Raw genomic sequence first — 22,111 nt, forward strand, 5'->3', positions numbered from 1 at the left:
TCTGTCTGTCTGTATCTGCAATTTTGTCTCTCTGTTCCCATCTTCCCTCACAACTTCAGACTCAAATTTGTTTTTCCTGTGGCGCTAAAACCCGGTATCTGAAAACAGAACACTCTAAAGCACACTCCATCTGGCATTATTGATAATGGGGTTATTGATTATGGAGCTATGAAGCCTATAATCAGTTGGCAACATACCCCGACCATCATTATGATTCTAAATGGAGTGTTTGTTGCTGTCTTCAGCTTCGGGAGAGACAGATGCATTCGTGTGACCTTTTGCTAAGCTCCGGCCCTCTTAGTTACTGTTGCTACGTTGGTCAAGCTGATAACAGGGGCAGATTTAGCACTTGAAATTCGTAGTTATTTTTGAAACGATGGGTCTCTGATTTCATAAAGAGAGAAACCAATAGCCAGAAACCGTCAGTTTTGTCATCTGAAATGACCAGGTGCTACAGGATGTTACCAGCTGTGCTTGCACTTGATGTCACATACAAGATGTGATGCTAAAACATTAAAACTTAGAGTAAAGACACATAGACCGGCAAGAGCAAATGCCGTCTACACCAAGCAAGCGAGTTTGTCACTGGATAGCTGATACAGTATGAATCAAGGTTATGGCCACAGTGAACAGTGCTTTTTCTTGGGAAACTGAAACTAGATAGAACTAGATTATTTACTTTAGGTTTAATCAGGGGAGCAGCTGTTTCTTCATTGCATGGGTTTAACAAAAAAATTTAATTAGCCAAATCATGCCAGAAAAGCCACATGGGAGTAGTTATATCTATTACTTGAGCTGACATTAGGCACAGGAAGAGACTCCTAAAGTAAGCCAACAAATTCTCTGTATAGCAAGACGATCTGACTACTAATAAGGTGAGATTCAATACAGCTGTAGATATATGTGTTCACTTCAGGTATTCTGCTGACGTACGAATCTACTGTATCTCACAAATAACAGTGTGAAAGTTTCACGTCTTTGCTTTGAGGCAGTTCACTTCCAACACTTCTTCTTTGCGTGTTTGACATTCACAAAAATGTTGAAGGACCAAATGGATAAAGATAACAAGGCATAAATTCAGTGATTCGGTTTTAAGTTTCTGGCATATTCTGCTGAATATTGCATATCTTCCTTTAACACCTGAGCTAAACTCAAGCAGATGCTGCAAAAAGGCTTCTAGAATATTTACAGTAGTGTCCTGTAATGACAGTGAAAACATTAAAACTTAAATTGTTAGAATAAATCAGACTGATTGACCAACACAGCTCTGTCATTGCCAATGCACTTAAACGGATTAAGACAGCTGATAAAAAACATTCCCATTTACTCCTTTGGCAGACGGTTTTGTTCAAAGCGACTTACAAGTGAGGGACATCACTAAAGCTTCAGTGCAGTGGGAGACCTTGGTGTAAGTACTAAGTACAACATCCATCCAATAAGTACAAAGAGATCAGCTAAAGAAGTGTGCTGTTAGTGCTAGTTCGGCATGTTAGGATGTTAAAGGTGTTGGTGTATTTGATTTTAAGCGGCCATGGGTAGCCAGTGGAAGTTGAAAAGTAGCAGACAGGAGAACTTTGAGTTTGATCGAAGACCAGATGGGCTGCCGCATTCTGGACCATCTATAAGGGTTTCACTGCGCGTGAAGGGAGGCCCACCAGAAGGGCATTGTAGTACTCGAGGCGAGAGATAACAATGGCCTGGACCAAGATTTGGGTGGCGTACTGAGTCAGGTAAGGCCTGATTTTTATTATGGTGTATAGTACAAAGCAGCATGACCAGGAGACGGATGCAAGGTGGTCAGAGAAGGTTAGCTGGTCATCAAACATGACACACAAGTTTCTCGCGACCTTTGTTGGAGTAAGAGATGAAGGGGTAATTTTGATATTGATATAATGGAGAAACTTAGAGAGGCTCAGTTGAAAGTAGGGTTCCTTCATTGATTGCTATTTCAGAGAGACAAGCCGAGATCCACCCAGAGACCGTGGGAACAAAAAACATACACAACTTATATTCTATTTAGCCTTTACCAGTCACATTAAACTAGTGGGTATGAGGCAGATTATCAGACACTGGCAATAACATGAAAAAACTTTAATATGCCACCAGGGATGAAATCGTATTCTTATGCAATAACTATTTTGGAAATCCACCAGGAGCTGTCCACCAAACGGGGCAAACTGAGCAAGACTGCTGTGATATCATATAACAAACCTGAGGGGGAAACATCTTCACAGTGTGACACAAACAGCAGGGCTTAAAAACATCCTGGGAGGTTAATTTCTCCTTTTGCAGAGAGAGGACAAGGAACAAAGACGAGTAAACGAGGAAAAGACAATGGTAATAAGAGAGAAGGGAAAATAAGACCAAGCATCCCATTAATGTAATGACTTTTCTACAACTTTTTATACTTAAGTCAGACCGCTAACATTATCTGAAGTGTTCTTTCTTCCCCAGTTTGCTTATTTTCAAGCACAATTGATCCAAAAATAAGTGTGAAAAAGTTTGAGAACAAACAACAAACACATTCTGCTACAGAAAACCAAGTTTGAGTTTACCAGATATATTTTTTTAAATGTAACTATTTTAAGTTAGAATTCCTCAATAGACATTACTTTCACCAACAGCCTGATTACTGTGAAAAATCTGTAAAGCAGAAATCAGAGACGACGCTGCTGCCCTAACAGAAAGGTGCTGTAACGTCTAAGTGGTACGAGATCGTCTATTATCCTCATGAAGACATTCAAATTCACCACAGCCTCGCTCCATGGGAGAACTCTCCCCGTGCTCCCAGAGGATTACATGCACAAATGTCAGGGATGGATGAGAAAACACACATGAAGCAGCGACACTTGACATTTACCGTCGGGTGTGGTTGGTTTGCTGACTACACTGTTCTTTAAATCATCTGACCTTCAAGCTTCTTGGTTTTAAAAAAGAGGAGCAGCTCGCTTTTTTTCCCCACAGTATGTAAATGCAGGGATCGACAAGTTTGACTCTTTCAACAGTTTGATGACAACAGGTCAGGACATTTTTGCTCTCTGATGCCCACGTGGCATTTTACAACTTTGTTGCATACATAAGATGTTTTTTCTCCTTAATCTTTTTTGCAGAAGAATGAAAGTAACTTGGGGTTCAGAAAGGTAAAGAAAGAAAAGGAAAACTGCACAGCTATAGTATATGCTCATACCTTGACATTTCTCTATGAAGAGCTCCAATATGTCAATTCATGACAAATACTCTTTTACATCTATAAAGACTGGCTTTAGGCAAAACCTCACAAGAGTGCACAGGGGTATCATTGGCTCTGTAAAATCAAAGAAAAATCAGTGTTGCAGAAATAAAATAAATAAGAAAAAATAGAAGCAAATTAATAATTCAGTTTTCCTCTCAGTTTTGGACAAGTAAGTATGAGGATTGCTTCACAGCCCAAACAAATTTTGTCTTTTACTTTTGGGCTTTTCTCTCCAAAGGGCTGAATTATGGGGATTACTGGAGAAAAAAATGATGACAGCAGTGACTGATGACCTAGATGAAGTAATGCCCTATTTCATGTCACACAGGAAAGAAGAATGCAAACTTCCTATTTTTCCCCCTCAAATTAAATGTGACAATTTAGCTTCTCTGTCTGTCAAATTATAGGCTAGGACCAAAGTTAAAGGTATTGTTTAAAGAGAGATTTCCAAGTCTTTTTGATTATACAGTAAAGCAGGTCTAGGTTTAATATTAATACTGTGAAAGTATCAAAGTGGTTTTTGTTCTTAAAACCACAAATATATCTTCCTATGGATCAACACTTCAAATAAAACACAGGAGAAGAGTCAAATATGGGACCATCAATATATCTTAAACTTTACTTAAACTTCGTGTTCTCTTATAGAGGTCTAAAGTAGTGTGTTTCTTTTTTATGCAAGGCTCATACCCAAATATGAGCACAGAATTTCCTACTAGTTGTTGTGTTTTAAAGATGATAAACAGGTCAAGAGTAAAGTATAAAGAGTCAAGTCCCAGCATCTTGATGACTGATTGGCTATACAAAGTCAGTTAATCTAGCCTATATGTGAATACAAAATACACCACCACCAAACACACACCTTGTCCAGGGACTGGATCTGTTGTTTCTGTCTTTCGTCCAGGGCCTGGCTCTGGCTCTGCAGGGCCTCCCTCTCTTCTTCCATCCTCAGCACCTTGTCCTTCAGCCGGCTCCGCTCGTTGTCCAGGTCCCTGATGGCTGCTTCCTGAGTCATCTGGGTGGCCTGAAGGCTGCTTATCTGACCTATGACAGGACGGAGCCGACAGGCGTGAGAAGCATGCAAACAAGTGAAGTGATCCCATCTGAATACTGTCATTCTTGCAACCAACACATGTGCCGAACAAAACTGTTGTCAGCAAATCTCAATTTATAACTTTGTCTTTGGAGTAAATTTGCTTAGCCTGATACTCTGTTAGACCATTTCTTGATAGGAGGGAGTGTTATTTTGTTTTGTTTCGCTCTAAGTAATCACTAGTACGTGACATATCCATCAACCCGATGCCATTTGCACTTGACACGGAAGCTGCAGTGAAGATTGTTAGGAACAGTTAACTTAATTTTCAGGACAATCAAAGACAGTTTAGGGTTTTAAGTTTTGTTATTATTGTAAATACAATGTTTATAGCTGTGTCACTCATATCAATACTACATTTTTCTGGCCAGTTTTCTGTCACCCTTTCCCAAGGATATAGTTAGGTAGCTAGGTATCTAGCAGAGAGATGATGTTGGCACTTTTACAAATCTCTGATTGGTTGATTGTTGATTCTCTCTATAGCCGGTAGACAATGATTCATAAGTCTGGAACAACGCTTAAATTTTCTGGCCTTAAGTGAGTAATTCTCATCTGTTAATTTCAGGAAATAATTTGTTGAGTTAAATGTAATCATAACTAACAGAAAATGGCTTAAACTACAAAAGTAAGACCCAAACTGTAACCAAAACAGTGACCAAAGGAACCCATGACCTGTGCTAGGTGGTAAATGTGACTGCCATAGCTGCATTTACCAGCTGGATCTTATTTGCCTCTCTCACATGCAGCTCCAGTGGAAAGTGATAAGGCATTCTCATTGGGCACGAGGAGCTCATAGGAGCTAATGGGCCGAGCATAATTCTGTGCTAAGTTGCTGCTATTGCTCACACATTTCAGACAGTAATGTTTAGGCAATGTTGTTGTGCAAAGTACTGACGGAGAAACATCAGGAGATATTAAATCCGATTCTAACATGCAACAATTTACCCAGCACAAGTGCGCACGCACACGCGCACGCACACGCACACACACACACACACACACACACACACACACACACCTTAAACTGGGCATAATTGATGTGAGAAGAGTTTCTTCTGCCTCTCAGGGACTGGGAATACCATTAGCTTGGATATACAGCAATATGCCATTAAAGAGTTACAGACCATGATGCCTCATACAAGATGAGAGGAGCTGTTAGTGGATATGTTTGATGTGTTTGCAAGATAAATTCAGGATGTGTCTTGAGGGTGGCATTGGTGCAAGTGCTCACTTGCATTTTAACTACAAGTCCACATGAGAGGTGGAGAGAAGAGGCTTGAGGGTCTTACTAGCTTTGAGCAGTATTTCGGTCGCTTGCTGCTGAACTCGGTCTCTAGCTGCCTCGAGTTCACACTCGGCTTCCTTCTGACGGATCTCCACAATCTCTGAGTTCTGGGTCACCTCGTCCAGCTGCTTGGTTAAGTCCTGAAGAGGAATCAAATCAGCACAGAACAGAGGAGATGAAGGAAAAGTCTGTTAACACCCGGCAGCCACATCTGACTCAAACAACTATGGAGAAAGAAATACACTTTATAATTTATTCACTGTTTAAGTGACTCTTGCACATGAACAGATTGAAGCATCTCAGTGTCACTCAAAATATCAATAGCTCTGGTTCTTCAGAGCAAAATGAGCTATCACCCTTGGTTGTGACCCCTCATTAAGTGTTGTTATAATCAATATATAACACATAATAACATGTATCTGACGACGTAAAAACAATGAGTGAATGTGAAAAAGGTTGTTCCCATGAACCAACAGAGAATTATCCCCTGAATCTGCTGCGTTATGAAGCTCTATAGTGAGTTTCAGCTCATTGTTTAGCTGTCAGCTGCACAACTTTACTGTTCAGCCACAGCAGGCAGCCAAAAAAATCCCCACTGTACTCTACCTGCCCAGCAGCAAAGAGCAGACAGACTCAGTTAGAGACCAGCTGGTGAACACAGTGCAGCATTTAGCAGCTAAAGAGCCAGATTTGTCCCTCAGGAGGTGGTGGAGACCAAAGACAGAACTAAAAGAAGAGTGAATAATTGACTTAGATTTGCTAATTGGCCCAAAAGGATTACCGCAAATGAAGAATAATTTTGCTCAATAACTGCTGGATGTGTAAATCAGCAACTGTTTGCTAACAAGATTTCTATAGAAATGGAAAAGATCCCCATTTTTGCCCCTAAGTGTGTTTTTACTGGTTGTATTTCTGCGTTCATATTTTAGGTTTTTGAATTTAAAAACATTGACATGCTTTGAATGGAGTAAAACATGAGTAAAAGTAAATCTTTGTTGTTGCACTTTACCAGTTTATCAGTATATGACTGTTATTTATTGGCTCTAAGTCCATAGTTGCTCTTTGTTTCAACAAACACCTCACAGATTTCACTGATCAGTATGATTGCTTTTCTGTAGTGATACAACATCATATTTGATACCTTCTCTAATAAAAGCATTTTGATTGGTCATTCTTCAAATGAAAATGTGCCACACAGTCGTACTTGAAGAAATTAAGAAACTCTGAGAGACAGATGAATGGAAGTAGAATAAAAATGCAGTTGTTGGACTGGGACAGAAAGGGTTAATGTTATAGAAAAATTACATAAGTTGAAAATGCAAATTGCAAATGAAAATGTACAGCGACAGAGGGAAACATCCACATGCTCTTGATAATTTATTTCTAAATATTGATAAATTTAACAGCTGCTATATGTTTAAGTAGCAGTAAACACTGAAGGCAACAGTTTCAGGGAGTTTTCAGACGCCTCAATCGACCAGCATGAGGCATATTGGTAGCATACTACTAATAATGATGATCAAGTATGTAAATTCTGACTGCTGCGCAGTTAATAAGAACTAGTCTTCAGGGAGGGATTTGACGTGCACACACACACACGCACGCGCGCACACACACACACACATAGAGTACAGGAGCTGTGTGATTTAGCACTCTGAAAGAACTCATGAGAGGCAATTTCACATCTTTCAATCCCATCAAACGGTCTGCCTCAAACTTAATTACTGCTGCTATGGCTAAGACAATGAAATCTCAGTATGATAATAACCACTGAGGAGTCACACACAAATTAGACTTGATGTGTGTGTGTATGTGTGTTACAGTGTGTACGTGTATGTGTGCAAGTATGCTGATTTCCCTGATGAGCTCATGGCAGGTAGCTGCACATGGTGACCGCTGGGTTCAGATAAGAGATCCATAAAAAGAGAGAGTGTGTGTGTTTCCATTTTCTTCTTAAGTTAAGGTTTGGGTAGAGATTGGCTATCTTTGAAATTGTGAGTGTCAATGAGCATCCCTACAAGTGCAGTGCACGAACGTGTGAGTCTGTGTGTGTATTACTCTATGTTATATGACGATCAATTTGAGTTTTAGAGTACAACAATTTTGAGGACAGTGAGGTGAGGTGAAGTATTTTGGGAAAGCAAGTATATTTTTCACTCACTTCATAAAAGGCTGTTAGAAGCTATTAAACTCAGCCAATTTGTTCCCAATGAACATGTTACTCTTGAAAACTGGTCAAAAATATGTGCTTTGATTTTTTAAAAAGGATCAGTAATTTCTTAAAACACCTGAGTATCACACATTTTAACAAACATTACTCCGAGAGGAGAAAACAGCTCATTAGGCAGGGACAATTTTCAGCTGAGGATTAATACACATATTTAATATCGCAACAGTGTGGCTCATCAATGTATTTTAAAAAACAATTGAGCTCTACGGTACAGAGCAATAAGATATATCAGGCTTTGGATACAATCACAGTTAGTAGGATCAATTAATTGTTGGTTTTCATCTTTACATGAAATTTGTTGATAATAAGAAAAATAAAGGTTAAGGGTAATGTTGAATTTAAGTTAAGTTTAGGTTTAGGGCTGGTGTCAGGCATGAAGTTGTTAAGGTTGGGTTAAGGGGCTCAGGAATACATTTTGCCAATAGGGGTCCCTGCAAGTATAGTGTACATGTGTGTGTGTTTGAGGTTGGAGTAGATGGGTAAAAATACCTTAATTAACTGTATCCCTCTTGATTTATCCAGACTAAAAGAAGAATACCACTGTTACAGACATTTAGTCATTACCTCTGATTCACCCCTATTCATATTTAAACACAAAAAAAATACACAAAACCCTTGCACACACACTCACACACACTGCCTCACTTCTGTCAATCATCCTTATTGTGCCTGGCCGAATCCAGCATTGCCATTTAAATATAAAACTGTGCTTTGGATGATTTATTGTTTTATCTCACTAAAAGCTTCCACCAGGTCCAGATAGGCTTTACCTGAGAGTGAAGTATTTAGTCCAAAGATGGTGACAGCAGCAATTTAACATCGCTTCAGAGGAACTATTTCACTGGGGGGATTATTTGTAATTTTTGGCTTGCATGTTCCTACGGAAGCCTCTTGAACAGTCAGCCATTAATTACGTCTGTCTCAGTTACTGCGAGTGATCATTTGCTGACATTTCTCTGGAGATTCTTCCCACTAAATCATAAAGCTGAAGGAGTATGACAGAGAACACTGAAACAGGAAGCTGTGGCATCCTGACACCAACCATGAGTGCTTTACACTGGTGTTAAGTTGATATTAGATGTTGCTATTTCTACCCATGAAGTGTGCCAGTATAGTAATTATGCCTCCTGAGACTAGGGGACATTTTGATTAGGTTTAACATTTTTATTTCCAGAGTCTAAAAACATCACTCAACTTGAGCATAATGCTCCCAAAATGATTACTAACTATAGGCAAGAGGAATAACAAGATATGAGACATGTATTGTCATGAACCAAACATTAAAGTATCTGCTGTGAGCTTGTTAAGGTTAAATTAAAAATCTATTATCTCTCAACAGGAGATGAAGGATTAAGAGATATGTTCATGGACTGGGGCTGTTATTAGGAGATAATTGTGATATTACATTGACAATACAATATGTCAGCTCTGTACTGTATGAAAGACAGAAACTGTCGAAGATCAGATCATTTCTACCCTCTGATATCTCGTCTTGTATCTCTATATCAAATGAGAGAATCTAGAAGAGCTGTCAAGTGAGGTTGGTTTCAAGCCCCATCCTCTGTTGCTCTGTTGTCATTTCTTTATCTAAGTTACAGTTAATTGCTCTGAGACTAATGAAATTAGTAACTCCAGGCACACCACAACCACTGCTGACCTTGATCATATTTTCAGTAAAACTGAGAGAGAAGGGGTTAGGCGTCCTGTCGTCTGTGTAATCCGTGGTAATTTCACAGAAACTGCAGAGCATATCACAACAACAAATCAGACCTACTTAACCAATTTCCCTAGAGCACATGTCAACTTTATTTTCAACGGTGGATTAATCATGTGAGTCTACTCCAAAGACATTACACAACTCGGAAAGTACAATTTGAGGGAGCACTAGGGATAAAAAAAAAAAATACCATACAATTTAACATACTATAAAATACACACATTACTTCCACAGTGAACTCTTGGCATAATGTATTTGGTACATAGTCCATTACCTTCCTGGCCAGGCTGTCAAAAAGTCATTTTTAAAGGTCCCATATTTGATACTTCTCTGATGTTTCATTTGAAGTGTTGATCCATAAGAAGACATATTTGTGGTTTTAAGAACCAAAAACCATCTCAATGTAGTTTTACATTTCCTCTCTCAGGCTTCTCTTTGGGGCTCTAGTAACAACAGGTCAGTGAGTCAATCAGAAGAGAGGGGGCTCTGAGCCTCTTTTCTGATTGGCTGACTGTTTTCTGAGTGATCCAATAAAGCAGATCTCAGGTAAACACGTACAAGGTTGGATAGTGGGTCCAGTGGGCAGGACTCAGGGCGTGGCGGAGGGCTGCTTTGTGACCGCTTTGTTGTGACATCACAAAGTTCCAGAAGTCCTGACGGCTGGTTTTAAGGCTCAGTGTCTGAATACAGGCTGTGTGCATTTCTCTGTGGACTGAGGCTTTGATACTTTCACAGTATTAATATAGAACCTAGACCTGCTTTATCATCAAACAACACATGGACATCTACCTTTATACTATATAGACCATTAAAGTATCTGACCTGTCTTTACAAACTACTGCAATCCCAACAGACCTTGAATTGTAAATTATAGTCTCATTAGTGCAAAAAAATGTCTGAAGTGGCTCAATGTCAATGGCTAAAATAATCAAATGTTTGTGGACAGACCAGGCTCCATTTAGCAGCCTTTTATACAGTAGCTCCTGTGTGTTCAGGCAAATGTTAAAAGGTGGTGCAATTGCGAATGTGATTCCAATGCAAGATTGCGATTGCTTAGAAAGCAAGAGGTTATTTGTGAGCTCTGTGAGAAAGCTTCTAACTAGGCTGAAACATGGACACTATGGCCTAACCAGCTACTTGAAAGACAAAGGCAAACATCCAGATGGAATCTGTCAGTGTGGCAATTTAGAAATAGTCTGCCATGTCATATCTCCCTGTGATGAATAGAGACACCAGCTATTCAGGGATTTGGGACTTTCTTCTTTTTCTTTCAAGTCTTTTTTTTTCATCAACTTACTGGAAGGGCAGTTTCAAAAGTATCTACACTCCACTGGTCTGTATGTGAAAATATAAGATGAATAGGAAGTGTCTGACTGTGGAGGGCAGCATTATGCCTCGCAGCGTGCAGCTTGTCTGAGACTCATTAGAAGATGTGAATTCGCCTGGGACGGCGAGAGTTCAAAATGTTTCAGCGGGAGAATCGGAGTCTCTGGTGGCTGAGTTCTGAGTTTAGTCAGAGGTTGAGCTGCCACACACACACACACACACACACACACACACACACACACACACACACACGCACACACACACAGTAACAATGAGTGTGTCTGTTGCTAGCTAGCTTATAACTACAGTTGGAACACTGGTTGTTTTAGGCTATTCAACAGACTACACAGCTGGTCCAGAGTGAAATTCACTTTCTGTTTGAATCACCTTTAGAAAAAACTAAAAAAGATCCAATACTAGAGATGGGAATTACATCAGTATAATGCAGATTTCATATAAAAAATTAACAGTGTATGAAGATGATTTTCCGATGATGATGATGGCAGCCTGGAATAGATCTATCTGCTATCTTAGTTTGGCCATTTGTGAAAGATGATTGATAAACTAATCCCATCAGTGCAGCATGCATATCTGTAATACGTAAAATGACACTGACTGGTTGCATCTTTTAACTCAATGAAATGGATGTATCCAGTTAAGCAAATCTAGAGAAAAAAATACTACAGCAGTACTTTGATGTCTCTTAAACCCACACACTTGCTGAGTTTCAAGTGATCTCTGTCTGGATTTTCAATGTTTGGATGGTGGTTATAGTCTGAAATAGGCTCAGACTCAGGGTTTGGACAAGTGACAGATGAATGTGCTTTAGGCAATTTAATCTGTGAAGAGTAGTATCAACACAGGGATATCCACACAAAGTGGATATTTCTTGCACTTTATCTTTTTTGTGCCATATAACCGTTGCATTTTATCTCCATTTTATCGTCTATTACAGAGGACAAATTTTGTAGGCTGTCCATAAAAACTGTATCAGAATACGACCAATCAGATTCGGGAGTATGGTCTATTAAATTAGAGGATTTTTCACCACCCTTGTCCTGCCGAGTCTTCTGTAGCTCTGTTACAGCCGGAGCATGTGACCTGTTTGCCTCGGACTCACCTTGATGGTGCCCTCAGACGTGGTGAGTGACGCCTGCAGCTTGTGGGACCTCTCCCGGTTATCCCGGGCTTCGTCCGTTACCCTTGCCAGCTCGGCCCTCAGCTTGCCGAGGGTTTTCTGAAGCGCCGCCTCCTGAGTCTGAAACTCCCGCCGCAGCTCAGCCTCAGTGCGTTTCCACGCCAACAGGTTGTCGGCGGTCAGCTGCTGGGTTCTCTTCATGGCCTCCAGCTCGCGCTCATAAAATGCCTGAGCCTGGGGAAAGAAAAACCTGGTGTGAAACTATCCAACACCTAAATCCAAACAGCTTAATTTAAATATGAAACATAAAGCAAAAGGCCTCGAGGACTGCGCTTTGTTTTACTTCTTTCCTCCTTTGTTTCTTCATGGAAATCTGGATTGCAATTTGAACAATTTGAAAAGCTTTCTCATCTCATGCTTCAAACGATCGACTCTGGTGAAAGTTGAAGCCAAAACGAGATGGCTGACAGTGTTCACTGTCAATGAGGATGGTTTCTGTAAAAATTAATAGCTTCTGAATGTGGTATTTAAATTGTGCCCTTCTGCTTTTGCTGCAGACGAGTCTGCAGATCACAGATTCACTTTCTGCAAGGTCGACGCGAGAGCGCCAATGAATGTAATTCTCTGCCCTTTTTAACCATTATTTATTCAAGGATGTTTAGTAGAGCGACAGCACCTTGGAATGGAATCAATTCTAGTAGGTCCAGATGAGATATTGTATGTTTCAAGTTGTATAAACATGGTATGAAAGCATATGTGTACCTTTTGAATCTGTGCAATGCTACAAAAAATTTCTGACATTCTGAACATGAATTACTATTTACAATTCAACTTTAGAAAAAGGAGCATAATGTTGAACATGAAGTTCACTATAAATTAATCCAGGTTTGAAGAAAAAATAATGACCATGCACAAGCACAGTTGCATTAATTCACTTTACATATATGAATGTATTCTCTTTATAAAATATAGCTTTTTAGACTAATGCGTAGATGTAATTACAGCCTAATGCTCCAACCTAAAAATGAGTGGCTGTAGTACCTTGCTGAGTTTGGCCTCATACTCCTCCACCAGTCTCTTCTTGTCTTGTTTGAGCTCCTCCACTCGCTCTGTCAAAGACTCCACCTGTAACAAATCAGTGTGACATGTAAAGAGCAGCTCAGCTGTGGTAGAGTTTGAAACAATCTTCAGAGCCTTAGTGATTTTGTGAAGAGAGGTAGAATCTTTCCTGACACCTGTGATGTAATAGGCAGGGGCCTTATATAAAAAGTTTGACCTGCTGTGCTCTAGAGTTGATGCAGCAGGTTAATTCTCTGGCTCATACACAAACAGTTAATAAGTCAGTAATCACTGCTGTCCCACTTTCTTCTGGTCTTCCCCGGGGTGATTTAGTTTGTTGCTCTGGCTTTCAGGAACTGCTCTACTTTTGCAGTTAGTTGGTGTGTTACCTCAGCCTTATGGAGCTGTCCCAGTTTCTCCTGGTCTTTACTGTAGTTTGCGTTCTGGCTCTGGTGGCTGCGGAGGAGCTCCTGGATCTCCTGTCTGTGCTGGGCCTTCAGCTCTTCCAGAGCAGCCCTCTTCTCCTGCTCAAACTGGGCCTGGGCCTGGCTGAACGTACGCAGCTTCTCCTCAAAGGACCGCCGCATCTCCTCCACCTCCCTCGACATTGACACCACGCGCTGCGTGTGCTGCCAGAGAAGACAGGAATAAAGGCCTGAGCTAAGAGGAAGAATGATTTATGGGTTTGTGGGCTTCTTAAACAGAGGGTAAACTTTTTAAACACTCCAAGCCAGGTGGTGATGCACTGGCTCAGGGGAATTTGACCTTCTGGCTGCCAATCTGTCTGCTCTAAATTAGCACTGAAAACCAGCAAGCAGACTAAACAGACACCAAACATTTGAACAGTAAGCTACAGATCAGGGCCCGAAGATAACAAGAAAACTATTATATTGAATTGGTCTAGCATGTCAGTATCACTCAGACACAGATTGATACAAATATTCAATACTGACTCGATGGGTGGTCTACAGGACAAATAATAATCTTCTCCAGATTTACACACATACTCACACCTTTCATTTAATTTGGCTGCACAGTCTGAAATTAGCATTTGATTAACTACAGCAGCAGATAATTACACATTCACTCAAACTAACTACTAGTTGCAATTTGAACCTGAACATGAGCTCAAAAGGTTCATTTGAATGGTGAATTTTGTGCAACACGGAGTTCTCAAACAGCTGTGGAATCACATAAAAATTAAACCACGAATCTAAAGACACGAAGCTTTAATGCAAGTTCAGTCGGGAAGACTACCTTAAAATCACAAGCACCGTTTCCTGCTATCTCTAAGCTTCACCAGCTCATTCTCTACTTCCAATCACAACCTGACACACTGACCTTTAGCCAATGACACTTAAGCTGTCAAACTTTAAAACTTTAAAACAAACTTTAAAAACCCTTCGATCACAATATTCCCTCTCATCAAGATGTTCCCATCCTCGAGCTCCATCCTTCATCACCACCACCAGTGTCTAGGCTCCAGGGAAGTTTCCTGTAATGGTGATCTAATTCCTGCCGGGATCTGAGCGTATTCTTTCTGTTCACAATAAAATCCACTTCTAAATATTTCTCATATTCTGCTGTTCCTGTTATTATTCTCTCCTGATTGAAATACAAGCTGAGGTCAGAGAGAGCTGAGAGCTACTGATAAAAGAGCTAGTGGCGGGTGTGACTGACAGCATTTTCTTTCCCATATCAAGGTCAGAAGCATCATCAGGTATTGTACTTTTATGACAACGCCGTGTATGTTCTTTCTATCAGTGTCACTCAAAATCATCCATCCAGTTGTTTTTCCATCCCTTCCTTTGTACCTCAAGGAAGCCTCTGTATATAAATCTATACATATAATGTCATCCATCTATCTAATCTGTCATCTACTATATCTGTAACAGTGTTCACTGTCTTCCATACACACATGAAGAGAAAAGGTCATACACAGGATGACTTATATACTGTTATATACTGTATACTGTGCACACACTTGACACTGACACTTAATACAGGAATCAAATCAAAAAGTCTTTAGTTTTTAGTCACTTTACTTTATGGTTATGTCTCTATCAGTATGACTTAAGGAGGAAGTACTGTTGCTACTGTTAGCACAGTTAGCACACTAGCCACACAATGGTGGTTAAGCCAGAAGCAAGATCAATGTGAGGTGTCCTAATATTAAAGGCCGATCAGAAACATGTATTTTCACTAGGAAAATGCTATAATAAACAAAATACACACACACACACACACACACACACACACAACCACACACACACAAGCCTTGTGAGGAAAGTCATTTACGCTTCATGTGTCATTGGTAGGATGAATAGCTAGGGGACATCAAAAAAGGTGTAAAAGCATTCGAGACGCATTGAAATCCAATTGTTCAAACCCCCTCGGGAGCTGTTTGACATGCATTCTAGCCTGCGTGGTCCCTCTGTGCTGTGGTGGAACGAGTTACCAGACTCGATTCGGTCAACAAAATCCCTTTCCATCCTCAAAAACGTGCTCTATCCGAGAGTACTTACTCACCTAATATGCCCTCTCTCTCTCTTTATCTCTTTTCTCAAAAAATAAAGTAATAAAAGTAAATAAAATAATACATTGTCATTCCCTAGGCACTTACTTACTTATTTGTGGAATTTGTGTCAGATGCAAGACTTCTCCTTGAAATACTTTGGCTTGGATTGTACCTTATTTGTATGTTGCTTTGGACAAAAGCCTCTCTCAAATGAATATGTGCTTTGAAAAGGTGCAAATGCATCTGTCTCTTTAAGACGCGTAGGTAATATTTGCTTCTCCCAGCTGTACCTACGTCGGTCAACAACCTGAAGATAGTCACTCACAGGGCCTTCCTGTTTCATGAACCTAAAGCTACAGGAACAGGCAGCACTCTGAACACATAAGATGATACAGAAGTCGCCCTCTGATCCCTGACCACAGATTGATCCGTGTGGGTATCATCCACATGACTGTGCTAGTTTATGGATAGCTATAAACTAACTACAGTAGCTTAACTGTTTTGTTGTGACTTAACTATTAAAGTGTATAAGATATCCTTCTTTTGGTGTTACCAAACAGCTTCTTGTGCATTACCACCATTAATGGCTGACACTAATTAGCATGTAGCCTGAGAGGACCAGGACAGATTGAAATCATATTTCTGACCTGGTCAACAGAGATGAATATATGTGGCTAGTTGTAAACTAGTAAAAAACTAGTAAAAAGTTGTAAAATCATCATCTTTTTATCTGGATAGAAAATACCAGAAATAACAATCAAACATGAGGCCTAAAGGAGCCCCGATAACTGCTACTGCTACTACTACACAAAGAGTCAAATGACCAAAGGAAAGAGGTGCTGTTGACAGAGCGACTCTGCAGCCTCACAGCAGGACGGACAAACAGACATTAGTACTGATTACCTGCAGCTGTGACTGCAGCATCCTGCAGGGCACAGCTGCCGATTACCAGGGACACACACAGAGACACTACGTCACACCACACCCTTCCTCTTTCTACCTGAGCCTCAGTGCAAAGCTGCATGTCCTCCACCCTCTGACGGTAGCTCTCGAACTCAGCCAGCGCCTGTCTCTTCATCCTCTCGTGAAGCTCCATGGACTCCTCCAGAGACTGGATCCGCCTCTTCAGGTCCATCTCATCGCTGATCTTGCTCTTGTACTAGAACATACATATAAGATTCATGTGTTTGGAAATGTTTAAGGGTAGGAAGTGTAGGAAGGAAGGATAGGAAAGGATACATGTGCCACATTGAAGGGGAAATAATGTGTGAGAAAATGCACAAAAATGCCTTGTGCCACAATTTCTAAAAATATCTTTCAAAATTCCACCAAACTTCACTGACATTTTTACATAATTTAATAAACAAGCCAATAGACAGAAAGTATAAAAGGAAAAGTAAACAAAGGTAGAAAAGTCTCCTTGGTGACTTGGTGATTTCAGCTTTAATTAAAACTGCATTTTTGAATAGACTGGCTGACGTGCTCAGACTTCAGATGCTGCAGAGATTTAGCTCATTATGAAAAGCAAATTAAAAGATTAAACAGGTACATTAAATTCAGTTGAATTCACTACATTGCATTCAAAGCACAGCAGCAAACTATCCCCCTGGTAGACTTTATGAAGAAGTATAGCATGTAAATGTCAGTATATATGAGCTTATTGGTTCAAGGTTAGCCACACTGCTGTCAGGGAAGCAAGTCGTCCTCATTAGGAATGATGACATATAGATCTAAATTATTAATATTCAGCTGTTTAAACATTGATGAATTTGTTTTGAACGTGATCTCAGTTCTCTGGCTACCCAGTGGATCGGCTGCTATCACCTACAGAAGAATAATGTGTGTATCAGCTATAGATAACTGTATAATATACACTGATACTGTCTCATCCTGACTGACCTGAGTCCTTTTGGTTGTTAAAATCCTCACACCCATACCAAAAAGTACAAAATCTTTGCTGCACTACTTCAACAATTTAACAAGAAAACGTTATTTATAACTCATGATCTGTCAGTCATTCCAGAGGTAATAATATGCATTTTCTTATTCTCCCCGGGAAGCAGCAATTGATTGCATTACTTATTTAAATTAATATTCATTTACACACACCCACAAAACTGCTTTCTCTCCTCACTTCAAATGTCTGTCAAGTCAGCTCCCTTCCATCTAAACTGCATGAAGAAAAAAGTAAACTTTTCTGACTTTCCTCATCAAAGTGGAAGGAACGCTTCTACTCACAGAACATTGGCTTTGAATTTTAAAAGTGAGACAGCAGGGTCTTAGTGATAAAAAATAAATGCAGAGTAAGGATAACTGAAGAAAAAGCGCATATAAACCTGTAATATCTTCTCCCTGGTCTCGGACAGGATCTGCTGCACCTCCTCCTCGTGGGCCTCCTTCAGAGTGGCGATGGCCGCCTCGTGTTCGTCGTTTTTCGTGTTCAGTGCATAGATGACCTGCGACGGAGAAAGAGAATGTACAGTATGAGAGCCCGGTCTGACATGCTTTAACTGCAGTGTTTGGTAGATTTCATTCAAACATTAAAGTGGACTCTGAATAAAACAGTAAAACATTATAGCGTGCAGTTAAAGTGAGGAAAACAGGTAGAATAGGAAAACAGTAAGATAAAAGGAAGCCTGACGTTGATGTGTTTTTTTGTTTTTTTTTACAGAAAGGAACTGCCAAAGCTTGATACCTTGAAACACTGAAGAATCTGGATCAGGCATTATGTCACCACCACTGCTTGCGCTAGGTTGACAAGTGAAAGAACAGTGTGTATCAAGGAAGGAAACATTGGATAGACTCAGCCACATGTTTGAGCCTCAGTCAGCCCCAGATTCAGGAGTTTATGACGGGTTTGTTGTGACCAGAATCTAAGACGTATCAGAACGGTTAGCATAGTTAACTGTTTGTGTTGTTTGTTAGCTTGTGACTGGCAGTGGCTGACACAGCGTTAGTGGTTGTGCTAATACAAACTCTTCTTTCCGTACTGATAAGGTTTTGGGTTTATTTTGCCCCCCCCCCCCATCCACACAAGGTAACAGGATTGGTCCCTTTGGTTTTTATAGCCGTATTTCCATGAACCAGGATCCATTCACATTATTGGTTCACTGCAGTTCCAAAGTGGAAATAATCAGTCATGGTGTTGACTGATTATTTCACTCATGATATGTCTTGTATTATAAAAAACATCACACTTGATTTCATCCATACATGGATAAATTTGAGCAAAGAAAATGAAATTTCACTGCATGTTTCTGTTTAAACGTTGCTGTGGCCAATGTTATTTCTACCAAGAGACCATCATCTAACCAGTATGTAGGCAAACCCTTGTCAAAGCTAACATTAATCATTTATTGCATTATATATTTCCTCAAACCATCTTACAGATCAGCTATAATGAAGACGTGAAGCAGGCAGAGAAATGCAAATGACTGCCGTATTACTGCGTACAGTGTATTCCAGTTGGGGCCTTGATGTTTTCTAGTATTAGCTCAGAAGCATCAGTGATGCCCCACAGTCATAAATTAGAAATCGGTTGATGCCGTGTATTGCTGGGGATAAAAATAACACAAGCAAACTGTTGTGCATGAGATTGACCTTTTAAATCCGTCCCAAAAATACATGCAGCCATCCAGAGAGCTGTAATCTGACAGCACAGCGATCCCCTGCTCACAGGCAGAGAGAGAGGGAGAAAGGGAGAGAGGAATGGGTTTTACATTTCCACATGAAAAACCATGAGAGAGTCTTCCCCATGCTTCTCTCCCTGCCGTGAGAAACAAAGCTATGTGTTGCCTCTTTGAAAAACCCCCAGTCAATAATTCAGCACATTGAACTGTGCCATGGTGCTAAACAGCCTCTGTTTACTTTGGACCGAAGTCCGTCAACAGAATTAGAAGTGGGAGCGCAGAGAAGAGAGGCGAAAAAATGAGGGCAAAAAGCTTTTTCTTTGAAACAATGACATCCACTTTTTTATGCCTTGCCATGCCTTGCTGAGAGATGAAAGGATTTAGCTTGACAAGTGGTGGTGTTTTTTCAAATTCCTATTTGTTTATTCCACACACACACTTTGTTTTTTCTGACAGCCACAGAGCTCAGTGAGAGAAACTAAGACACATTATAATCAGGAGGTTCTAAACCCCTCATTCGATTGTGTTGGCCTGTTAACGCGAATAAGATCACTGTCATTTATTTTTTGCTTAAGCAGGTGTAATGTTTCCCATGTTAACCATCTTAATTGTGTATGTTAGCATGTTAATTACCTTAAACAAACCAACTAAGCTATTTGCTGATTAGCACTAAACACATAGAATGTCATTAGTTTTGTAGGTACTTGGTCATAAATCAAAGAATTCAACAAAAGGGGAATGGGACACAAATCATTATGCCAAATTTCATGGCAATTCATGTAACAGCTGATCAGACATTTAACTCAAAATCTCAAATGTCAAAAATCAGTAGGTTTTATCCTCTGGGGAACACGAATGTTTGTAAAAAACTACCCACCCGACATTCATTCGTTAACCATACCGCTTATCGTTTAAGGGTCGCACGGGGGGCTGGAGCCAGCTGGCACTGGGCGAGGGCGGGGTGCACCCTTGACAGGTTGCCAGTCTATCACTGGGCTGACAAACTACCATTCACACTCATATACACACACTCGCCAATCAAGCTAACCTCCATGTCTTTTGATTGTGGGAGGAAGCCGAAGCACCTGGAGGTAACCCACACAGGCATGACGAGAACATGCACATTACATACAGAAAGGCCCCAGCCGGCCTGACCCATCCAACAGTTGTTAAAATATTTCAGTCTGGACCAAAGTTGTTGCCAGACCGATTAAAATAGCCACACCACTAACATGGCAAATAATCCACATATTACCAAGCGTCAACCCACATGGCTGAAAAATTAAGCCAAAATGGAAGAACCAAAAACTGCAGTTCCTCTAATGACCACTAGAGTCTGGCTCCAAATGTGAGTCAATCCCCGTAGACTCCCATGTTAAAATGCCCAACTTTACAGCAGAAATAAACATGTTTACACACAAAAAACAGTTTTGCCCGCTAATGTCCCCCTTCATGACAACTGTACGGGGGGTGAATTTTTATATAACTCATCTGTTTGAATTTTATTAAGGCTTAGAGATATACATAATTGAGGGCATGGCCACTTTGAGTGACAGGTGGGTGAGCATATGCTTGCCACAAACCAGCACACACCAAAGTCTTTTTATTTTTGATTAGCCAAGAGCTAGGCGGAGTCAGGCCCTGCCCAGATGGTGACGGCGCAGCAGCCCACTCCTCTCATCAGAATCCTATAGGTGATGTCATGGAGGCTGTATGATTGAGACGTATTAAGATGAAATGAAAGGTTGTAACAGAAGCATTTCAAGTAAAGACAAGATTATCCACAAGGGCTTTACAATCTGTTTGGACCTCTCATGTCACGTCTCTTTCACTGTTTTTTTTTTTTCATGTGCTCAAATTTGGAATGAAATGTCCGAGATCAGAGATAAACCACGAGGACCCAAACAAAGCTGAGAAAATTCGGCATGTTATCCAAAATAAAACATCTTTTCCCACACAAGTCTAAATTATTCAGCCAGCTCAGTCTCTCATCAGCTTAGAAAGTGAATGGAGCAGGCGTAAAAGTTAGAGCAGCTAAAATCTCCATCACATCCCGAGAGTCATCAGCACAGTTCTGCAGATGAAATGCTGTAATCATTCTGCTGTGGGGTCTTCTGACACACACACGCACACACACACACACACAAAATAGCATACACACATATATACACACATAAGTACCGAAGTAAACACACACACACACACACACACACACCCCAGCAGAGGCTGTCAAGATCCTCACCCGTGTCCAAACTCATCAGTGTAATTCGCCTGCTAAATGGTCAGAGAGACAAGGAGGAAGAGACAATTGTGTGTAAATGTGTGCGCTTGATTGTGTTAGCCTGAAAGACAAAGGCTGCAGAAGCTGCCATCATTGTCATCATGAGAGGTCGGCCAATATTGAATCTTGGAAGGCAGCAACAAGCCAGAAGCTGATATTGTTTTAAAGGGGGCTGTAGATATCTGCCAATATTGTGGTTCAATATTCACAATATTTGAATATGACATTATTCATACGAGGGATTTATTTACTATTTTAATGCTATATAATAACATATTTTAGGTATCATACAACATGCTAGGCACATACAGTATATTCAGGGCTATCAAAGGAACCATCCTGACTTTTGGGGCTTTGTGAGTTGTATGGTACACAAGATTTAGGGGGCTTTCTTACCCTTAACTGAGCCTCTGAGGCAGTGCTTACTCCCAGACTGTGGTCTTGTTAAGCCTGTGCACAGCCTCAAAGAAAGTCCTGACTTAAGGTGGAATTATGATTCTCTGTCATGGTGTTGTGCGGCAGGTACACACAGAGTTTGGCTCATGATTTAACCCTTTGAACTGCCACAACACAAGATACTGTGCAATGCATTGTTATACATATACT

General features: G+C 40.4%; 1 protein-coding gene across 2 annotated transcripts in view; it reads right to left on the reverse strand.

Moving 5' to 3' along the window:
- Positions 1-22,111, reverse strand: part of fam184ab (family with sequence similarity 184 member Ab) — a 139,737-nt gene that overhangs the window by 67,637 nt on the left and 49,989 nt on the right. For both annotated transcript variants that reach the window (XM_056405430.1, XM_056405433.1), the window contains exons 2-8: positions 17,932-18,051; positions 16,596-16,754; positions 13,467-13,706; positions 13,060-13,143; positions 12,001-12,252; positions 5,612-5,747; positions 4,092-4,273 (exon numbers count right to left, since the gene is read on the reverse strand). In XM_056405430.1, coding sequence (XP_056261405.1) covers positions 4,092-4,273; positions 5,612-5,747; positions 12,001-12,252; positions 13,060-13,143; positions 13,467-13,706; positions 16,596-16,754; positions 17,932-18,051 — 1,173 coding nt within the window. The remainder of the gene's footprint in view (positions 1-4,091; positions 4,274-5,611; positions 5,748-12,000; positions 12,253-13,059; positions 13,144-13,466; positions 13,707-16,595; positions 16,755-17,931; positions 18,052-22,111) is intronic.

The sequence above is a fragment of the Seriola aureovittata genome, chromosome 19, assembly GCF_021018895.1.
Source record: "Seriola aureovittata isolate HTS-2021-v1 ecotype China chromosome 19, ASM2101889v1, whole genome shotgun sequence".
Classification (NCBI taxonomy): domain Eukaryota; kingdom Metazoa; phylum Chordata; class Actinopteri; order Carangiformes; family Carangidae; genus Seriola; species Seriola aureovittata.